This window comes from Mustela nivalis (genome assembly GCF_964662115.1).
Source record: "Mustela nivalis genome assembly, chromosome: 14".
In the NCBI taxonomy this organism is placed as follows: domain Eukaryota; kingdom Metazoa; phylum Chordata; class Mammalia; order Carnivora; family Mustelidae; genus Mustela; species Mustela nivalis.
Window position 1 is genome coordinate 76,867,397 of NC_139033.1, and position 8,745 is coordinate 76,876,141.

The 8,745-nt window shown below is 45.0% G+C and overlaps 1 protein-coding gene across 1 annotated transcript in view; it reads left to right on the forward strand.

The window, feature by feature from the left end:
• Nucleotides 1-7,994, forward strand: part of RAB31 (RAB31, member RAS oncogene family) — a 127,287-nt gene extending 119,293 nt beyond the window's left edge. The window contains exon 7 of the mRNA XM_082697360.1: nt 4,488-7,994. Within this exon, the coding sequence (XP_082553486.1) occupies nt 4,488-4,585 (98 nt within the window). The 3' untranslated portion in view covers nt 4,586-7,994. The remainder of the gene's footprint in view (nt 1-4,487) is intronic.
• The last annotated feature ends 751 nt before the right edge of the window (nt 7,995-8,745 follow it).

Here is an 8,745-nt window from a genome sequence, read left to right on the forward strand (position 1 = left end):
AAATGAAAGAGATGCCCTTGAACAGTAAGGTTCAGTAATGATTTTAGAGTAACTTGAGCCCGTCCATATTGAAGACCTCTGGCATTTGGGACTAACAGCCCGTGGTGACCTCCCCATTCTTTCCTCTCTGTGGGCATCACCATGCCTTCAGCAACCTAGGCTTTGATCTTTGCTTTTCTTTGTCCCTCTCTTTGCTTTATCTGTCTGTCAGGTGTCTTCCATAGTCCTTCCCATCTTTGTTTTCTGCTTCTCTTCCTGGCGTCCAGATCAAGGCTTTCCTTGTCCCTGATGGACTTCCTGCAGGCCTCGTAGCATCATTCATTCTGTGTCTCCTAAGCCATTCTGGTCCCAAAAGGAATGCTAGTTCATTTCTCAGGTCTAGACTCTAATGTTCAAGGCCATCTAGTAATTCCAGTATTATCTCCTCTACAGCAGCAAAAGCACAGTTCAGGGAATGACTCAAGTGGCATGCCCGGCCTCCTGCCCCCACTCCTGTTCTGTACTCTAAGGGCAGTGTTCCCTGATTGTGAGCCACTGCCGTGTTCCACAGAAAACCTCCCCTACCCGCAAATGAAGAAGCTTAAAGGCCATTATCAGGAGTAAATACTGCCAAGTCCTATTGGTCAGTTTACTAATTGGGATGGTTCAGAAAATCGGGATCAAGAAATAAAGTTACACAGTAACTACCACGCTTCTAATGCCCAACGGAAGGTAGCTGAGCCGAGTAAATCCAGACCTGCAGGGAAAGGGGGAAGAGTCCGAACAGCAGAAATCTCAGGGAGGCCTCCAGGCTCACACGGGGAATGGCCCATCCTCCACACAAGGAAAAAGAACAGCTGCAGCCAAGCTCGCTGTTTTATTTTTGTTGTGTGTGGAAGCACGACAGCCCTCGGTCCAGAGCCATGATCAAATTTATAGGCTTGGAATTTTTTTTTTTCACATATTGCATTCCCGAGGCATCATTTATAAAACCTGCTTTTTCTCAAGGCTGTCAACTTTGAGGAAAACTGAATTTCAAAAAAAAAGTCCTTTAACTTTTCCCAAGCAGAATCTTACACAATCCCAACCTTATTAAAACAAACACCCTAACCTTGGATTTCGACCCCAGGATGATTTGTTATGGAGATTGTGTACTCAAGGGATAGTTTGTAAGAGTAGAAACCTGCAGAAAATAATGCCCAGAGCCTTTCAGATGTTTGTGTGTGTGTGTGTGTGTATTTGTCCTATTCTGTGCCTCTGTAATTAATACAGATTCAATTGTGTGATCGCCTTGGTACAAAACGCCTTGGCCATTTTCCAGAACCATTCCTTTGTCTAAGTACACTTAACCTCTCTGTGAGTTCCAAATAACTCAGATCACAAGATCAGGGCTTGTTGTGTTTTCACAGCGCTGTTGGCTTCCTTCTGGTTTAAAGGTGCTTGCCTCATTGTTGCGACCAGCCTTCCTCCACCTCTGCCTTAAAGTGGAAGAGTTTCCTTTCTCCTCACTTTGAAGTGGGGATCCCAGGTTGTGCTTTGTAGAAGAGTAGGATGGGTCCCCATCCTAGTACCTGAACCCTTGTCCCCAGGCAAACTCCACTTGAGACACTCCCAGGACCTGTTCATCATCGATGATTCCTTCCATCTTGGTGAGAGCTGCAGATGATATGGCAAAGTGGCTGTCTGGTGACTTTCTCCTAGTCTTTTTATCAGTGAGGAAAAGCCATCTTAGAGATACTGAGTAGCTTGTTCAAGTTCACTAAACTGCAACACTGATTCTCAGATCTCAGAACCCTTGTACTAGAGGAGAAAAACAAAGTCTAAAGAAACTGCTGTAACTCCCTCTTTGAGAAACACATTGTTCTAATAAGTGAGATTTTGAATATTCTGAAGAGAAACAGGACTGATCTGGTGTCACTAAGAAGCCAGATTTGAAAACTGTTTCAAAAACACGGCTAACAGTTTAAAACAAATAAGAAAGGAGTCTTCGCGAGGCCTGACTTGGGTCTACTGGATCTTGCAACCTAAATATGGTCTTCCTTATTGTCCACAGAGGAGATACGTGGGAGGCTGGAAAGAGGCAAGAGGACAGGCACGGCAAGGAGGGTTGCTGACATTCCCATTGTGCTTTCCATGGCCCCTTGATTTCTAGATTTTCACTTGACCTTTGTGACTTCAGTGTGTATTGTATGCAGAAGCATTTGGTGTATTTGGCGTACGAAAGATGTACGTTTCCTAGGAAAGATCTTACCACATGAGGCATGGAGAATGAGTCACAGATAAGAAGGCTAAAGGCATAATGTTCTTCCACAAACTTTTTTTTAAAAGATTTTATTTATTTATTTATTTATTTGAGAGAGAGGGTGCGCACAAGCAGGTGGAGTGGCAGAGCGAAAGGGAGAAGCAGGCTCTCCACTGAGCAGGGAGCCTGACGTGGGGCTCCATCCCAGAATCCTGGCATCATGACCTGAGCCAAAGGAAGATGCTTAACTGACTGAGCCACCCAGGCACCCCACCCTTTGGCTAACTCTAGAGCTAACCCCACAATAAGAGCGCAAAGTGGATGTTAGTATAGGATGTTGATTTTGAAATTGTCAAAACTACCTATCAGTGGACAGTACTTGTCTTTGTTAACTAGGGCCACGTCAGAATTATAATTTTGTCCCAGAGCATTTCGGAGGCAAAAGCGAAAGCCCCTGTTGGTGCAGCTAACACAGTCAGGAGACACCTGAGGTCTTACAGATTTAAATACTGATATAGTGTTACACCGTCATCCCTCCAAAACACAGCCCCTGCTCTGGAGGAGTAAGTAAAACTCGATTGGCAAGGTGAAACCTAAATAAATCAGCACTGGTAGTCGTTCCAAGCTCCCCCCTCTATTCATTGCTTAAGATTGACAAAGTAGAAGAGGCATTTTGTTTACTTCCTTTTAATTATGACTAATAAAAAAATGCAGCATGTCCAAAAGAGGAAAGTACCTGTACTTCCGTTCTCATTTGATTCTGGGTCAGGACTGAACTGTTTTGAGAACGATGAGTGACAGCTCTGCTTAGCTTTTCACTTCCTGATAGTGGCCCGAATAGTGGCTTCAGAAATTGTTATAACCTTCTCATCTGCTTTATCATCAAATGAAGAGCTCTACCATTAGTTTTGGATTTTGGGCAATCGCCAATGACCTTAACCTCTATGCCTGAGCTTTGATGAGTTCCCATGGCACCCAAGGTACACAGTGTACCATACCTTTGTCATTAACTATTTCTGCCCCTGGGGAAGATGTACCTCTCCCGGGATGATTTGACTCTCGGTATAGTCTGGTGGTAACCTCCACCTGCACTGAAGGTCTTTGTTTTTGGAACTTATTTCCCTTCCATCTCTAATGACTGGTTACTTAGCAAACTGATACACCGATGAGATGATTTTAACAACCTTTATATTAGAGCTAGTGTTGCATGTCTTTTTATGGGGGGTAGAAATGCAGCAGAGAGAGCAGACATGGTCCAGTGGGAAGGACACGGGCTTTGGGACCCATCAGAAAATCAAGATAATCCAAGAACCACCTGTGCCATTTTGCTGTGGACATGACCTACAGGCTATGACCTGAGCTCTCTGAGACTTAGTCAAATGACGACAGCAGAAACCATCACACCGACCTCACAGCCTTATGTGAAGAGAGTGCCCGGGAACATCTTTGAAAACTGTGAGGTCCTAAACACATATTTGTTACTTCCAGATCCCACTGCCTTTTCCAAAGAAAGCTTTTTTTGAGATAAAACTCACCTACTGTCCATTTCATCCATTTGAAGTGTCCAGTTCCATGGTTTTTAGTACATTTACAGAGCTGTTCATCAACACAGTTTTAGAATATCTCTATCATCTCAGAAACCATGTACCTTTTAGCTCCCCCTTCTCTACCCCCTAGGCTTGCCTTCTTAATTTGTACATTGTGTTTATTTACGGAGACTCTAGGACAATTTTTTAAATTACATTAAAAAAAAATAAGCTGACTCGTGCACGGCAGGATGGGGAATGAGGAGCTACGTGTTCACAAATGGTATTACTGGGAAGATTATAGCTTTATTTGAAGAAGCAGAAAGATGAGTCCTCATGGTTACCACGGAAGCCCTGAGGCCATGAAGCAGCTCACGGCACTGGTAGCACCAGTGCCAACCCTTGGGAGGTAGTATCTGGACTGATGCTGATGAACAAAAGGTGGGTGGGGACTTCCCCTTTACTTAGGAGCGTGAGGTTACAAATCCAGAGAAATTCGTGGTCAGGAAGCTGCTTTTACTTTACCTTCACTTTCCAAACAGAAGCTTGACTTCAGGCCTCAGAGCAAGGCAGGAAGGAGGGATGGAGGGAGGGAAGGATGAGGGAAAAAAGCCATTCCTGGCCCCTCCCACTTCCTGTATCACCCAGACTTTCAGTGGAGGTGTTGAAGCAGGGTGACAGTCTATATGTGGTGTCGACTGGAAAAAAGGAAATCAATACAGGCCTCCTCTTTGTTCCAGGTCGCCAGATCCCACCCTTGGACCCCCATGAGAATGGAAACAACGGAGCAATCAAACTTGGGAAGCAAACCACGCAAGCCGGCCGGCGGTGCTGCTGACCCAGGGGCCATGGTCCGCTGTACTTGAAGAAGCCAGAGTCGACCTCCCATTCTCGGCGGCCTGGCACCCCACGTAGGGAGAAGAGAGATGCTGGCTTGGCATCCTGGAAGACCTGCCACGATGGGGCAGGGAATGTCCCTGGAAAAGGCTTTTAGAACACTCCAGAAAAATCTGCCATACTGTCACAAAATGGCCTTTGGTACATGAAATGCACATGAGAGGGAACAGATGTTAGGTAATAAGTATAGTTGAGTTTTTTATTGTTGTTAAAGACCTTAAGCTTCTTTTCAATTTGTAGAGCAGTCTCACTGGCTTATCTGTGTGTGGGATTCTGAGGTGGCCTTTCCCTCTGACTTCCTGGGTTCCTCAGTCCAGTTCTGGCAAATTACTCGGTGCCACTGCCTCTGTTACCTGACCAGCCTTCACTGAAAGGGTCATTTCATTTCATTTACCTTTCAGTGGAGTGTAATTGAATCATCACTCAAGCTAGACACTTGAGCCATTATGAAAAGCAGAGAAAGAGGTATTAGAAACTGTTGTCTACATCTTTGACTTCTACTTGATGCCTGTTTTTCTACATTTTGGTCATATATAAACAAACAAACCAGATCTGACTAAAATATTTCATGCAATTTGGGGCTTGGGAGGCCCAGTTTGAAAGAGTCATTTGAGTAGTTACTGTATAAATGGTGACAGATGTAGGGTATACATATTTTTCCAGAAACTGCCTGGGATAGATCATCTCCAGAGTTATAAATTCCCACTCTCTTACAGAAGGTTAATTCACAGAGTAGGGTTTTACTAAGACAGTATGTCATGGTGTCATATCTAGGGGCAAAATTAACCGGAGGGTGTTTGAATCTAAATCATAGGGCAAACTTCTAATATTATCCATCAGTAGGTTACAGGAAAACCAGCCGGAGGAAGCAATGGCACCTTAAGATTCGAGACACCCCCATCCCACCCCCACCCCTGGCAAATTGCAAAACTGAAGAGACTGTTTTAGAAGATGCCAAGCTTGGGCAGCTGGCGATAGGGCTCACCAGAGGTCCAACCCTGGAATGCCTGTTAGCTGCATGTAGACTTCCAGAAAACCTTCCGTTCTAGATTCCCCATCTGCTCAATTAATTAAAGGTGTCTGAATCTAATGGAAGGAAAAGGAAAGAACACACAGAAGGGGATAAAAGCTATTTCCACTAGAAATCCAAATCGTATTACCACTCTAACTTCCGTAAATACCTGGGATCAAAATGCAGTTGGTTTCCTAGTAGGGCTTATCCTGGGGGGAAATTCCTAAAGGATATTTGGATCTGTGCCTCCTGTGAGGACTAGGAAACTATCAAGACTGGCTGGTCTCAGGAATGGTTAATCAGGCAGTGTGGGAACAGGGCCAGATGGTACCTTTTTTGCTAGGAACATTCAAGGCCCAGCAAACATTAATAGAAAGCCTATAACACAAAAGCCTGGGAAGAGATGGTGAGCCGACAAAAGACCTCAAGACCCCAGTAACTCAGTGTGATTCTCTCGAGGCTGTGCCCACCCTGCCCTTGATGGGTAGGAACACTGAGATGGCCATCAAGGAAAAGCTGGGGTCTTTGAGAGAGTCACAGCCAAGTTGACCCTCATTTATGGGGACTGCGATCAAGAAAACAGGTGGAAATCACAGATTTAGGGATTGTTCTTTTCTTTCTAGAAAAACTCAAGAGTATGTTGTCAATCGGATATCTCCACTGCTCCACTCAGCTTGCTAGAATAGTCTGACAATCGTAGGATGTGCGGGCCAGAAACACTTATTTTTGGTTCAAGAGTGCCTCTTAGCTCTCTAAGACACTCAAAAACTCGAACAAGTGGCATTTGGAAAGTCTTGGCAGAGTCTTTTCCGGGCTTTTTAGGGTTCTCCCCACATTGTCAACTTCACTAGCAGCCAGCATGATGCTGCTTATAGGCCAAGGGATGATCATGCCTCTTCTGAAAGTTAAAAAATTGGGGCTGCAAATAGAATGACCTCTTTGCAAGGGACATGAAGCCTCATTGTGGAAGTTCCTCATCCGGCTGTCCCCGAGAACCTGGGCCTCTCTCTAGATAGCCACTCAGGATGCCCAGCTAGGGCAGGCCACGTCCCCGCGAGGTTCCCAGCCCTGGGCGGGGTCCTTAGTGACTGCATCTTGCCTGCAAGAGCTGATACTAATCACATGTTGGGAGCAACCTGCGAATAAGCCCGAGGTCTTATTTCAGGATCTCATTGAGGCTGTGAAACACTCTTTTACCTTTCCATACTGCCTTAACTCTTCCAGCCAGTCAGATGACAATATGTTTATAATCACTACTCAGAGCAACCGGGGAAAAGAGAACACAGCACTTGGGCACACATGCATTCATAGAAACGTGGAGTCTCCTCTTCAGATAGACGCTTCGGTCTCATCTGCAAGGAAGCTTCCTTCCTTCCTTTATATTGCCTTGCAGTTACCTCCTGGCTGTTCTGATCGTTGTTGAACTCCAACCACATAATACCACATAAAGGCCTGGAAATGACTGTTGCTCCAGAATGTCAAGTAGTTTCATGTGATGTAAATCCTTCCCATCATTTTCCAACCTTTGCTTTTTTGCCCCTCCGTTCTCTTTCTTTCCACGCACGTGTATATGTGTAAATAGGATTTTGTATTTGTGACACCGACATGTAATGCATTTCACTGGCTGAGCCTAGCTCGTGCCTATGTGATGTGCAGCGTAGGCCTGGGTTCTCCTGGGGGTCATTTCCCCGTGGGAACCCCTACGGTGGCGCTGGAGTCACACGCACGCATTTTAGGTCGGTACGTAATTGACTTGCCATTTTATACTTGAAATGGTACATTAGGGTGCTGAGATGACATTACCTTGCAGACTATAGAAGGTTGAAGACCTGAAACTATTTCAGCCAACGGAAGGGCTGTGCCCCAAGGAGAACTGAATTCATGGGCCGAGGGAGGTTTGGATGATGGGAACAATTCCTTTACGGTCAAGGACTATGGCGTATGAGGGCTGAAGCCGAGCTCCTCTTATGGGACTCCACTCGCTGCAATGCTCGCAGCCAGCTGAATTTCAAGCTAGCTTAGAAACTAAAGGGCTCTGAGCTGTATTCAGATCCATTCAGCATCAAGTCTACTTTTTCAGCCATCCTTGTTGAAAGCAGACCCAGGGATCCAATGTCCGTGCTTTGTTGCGAAAACCGTTCCTTTCTCTCATGTTTCTATAAAGGGCTTCTGGCTGGGCTGGACCCAGTTCTCACGTATAGAAGACGCTGCTGCAGACAATTAGGACCTTTCCATCTTGTATTCTATAGCAAGGCGCTGCCCTCAACACCACCCCATTGTGTATGTTATTTGGGGTTTAACACACACTGATTTGTACTAATAAATATTGTAAGTTTCACCAAGTTGGTCTTTTTCTTATAATGTTCAGAGGATCATTTTTTTTTAAATCACAGTTACTCAGAATAAAGCAAGGTGATCCCCCAGAGATATTTATACATACGGACTACATACAGAGATACGTGTGGGGCTGTTCCCTGGCGCTGTTTGCAAAAGCAAAATGCCTTCCCCTAAGGAAATCAGTAATAAAATGTGGCACAGCCACATGATGAAAACCATAGGGTAATTAAAACGAATGTAGGATCTCTCGTGCACCACCGACGTATCTCAAAACACGCAGGGGTACATACTGCCCACCCCCAAGGGAGCTACTCTCCTAGTGGCCTGTGTGAATGGAACCTCAGGAGCTATGCAGTGCACAGCCTGAGCAACAGAGCTGTGGCCTGAATGAGCAAATAAAACAAGTTGAAGAAGTACAGAAGCACACACATTTACACAAAAACAATCATGTATGTTGTTGAACGTGAGTGTGTAAAAGGTGGAATTAGAAGGCAAAACATCAACTTCCATGATAGCGCTCACCTCTGGGGAGGCCGAGGCAGCAGCAAGTAGACAGGATCAGGGAGGGGAACAATGGGCATTTAACTGGCAGTGATTGGTATTTATTTCATGATTTAAAACTCTGAAGCCAACATGACAAAATGAGAGCATTTGATAATTTCAAGGTATGTGCTTTATTAGTCAGTGCATTTTGCCATATTAAGTTATTTCAAAGAGAGGAGACAACGGAAACAAGCGATGAAGGATGAAGC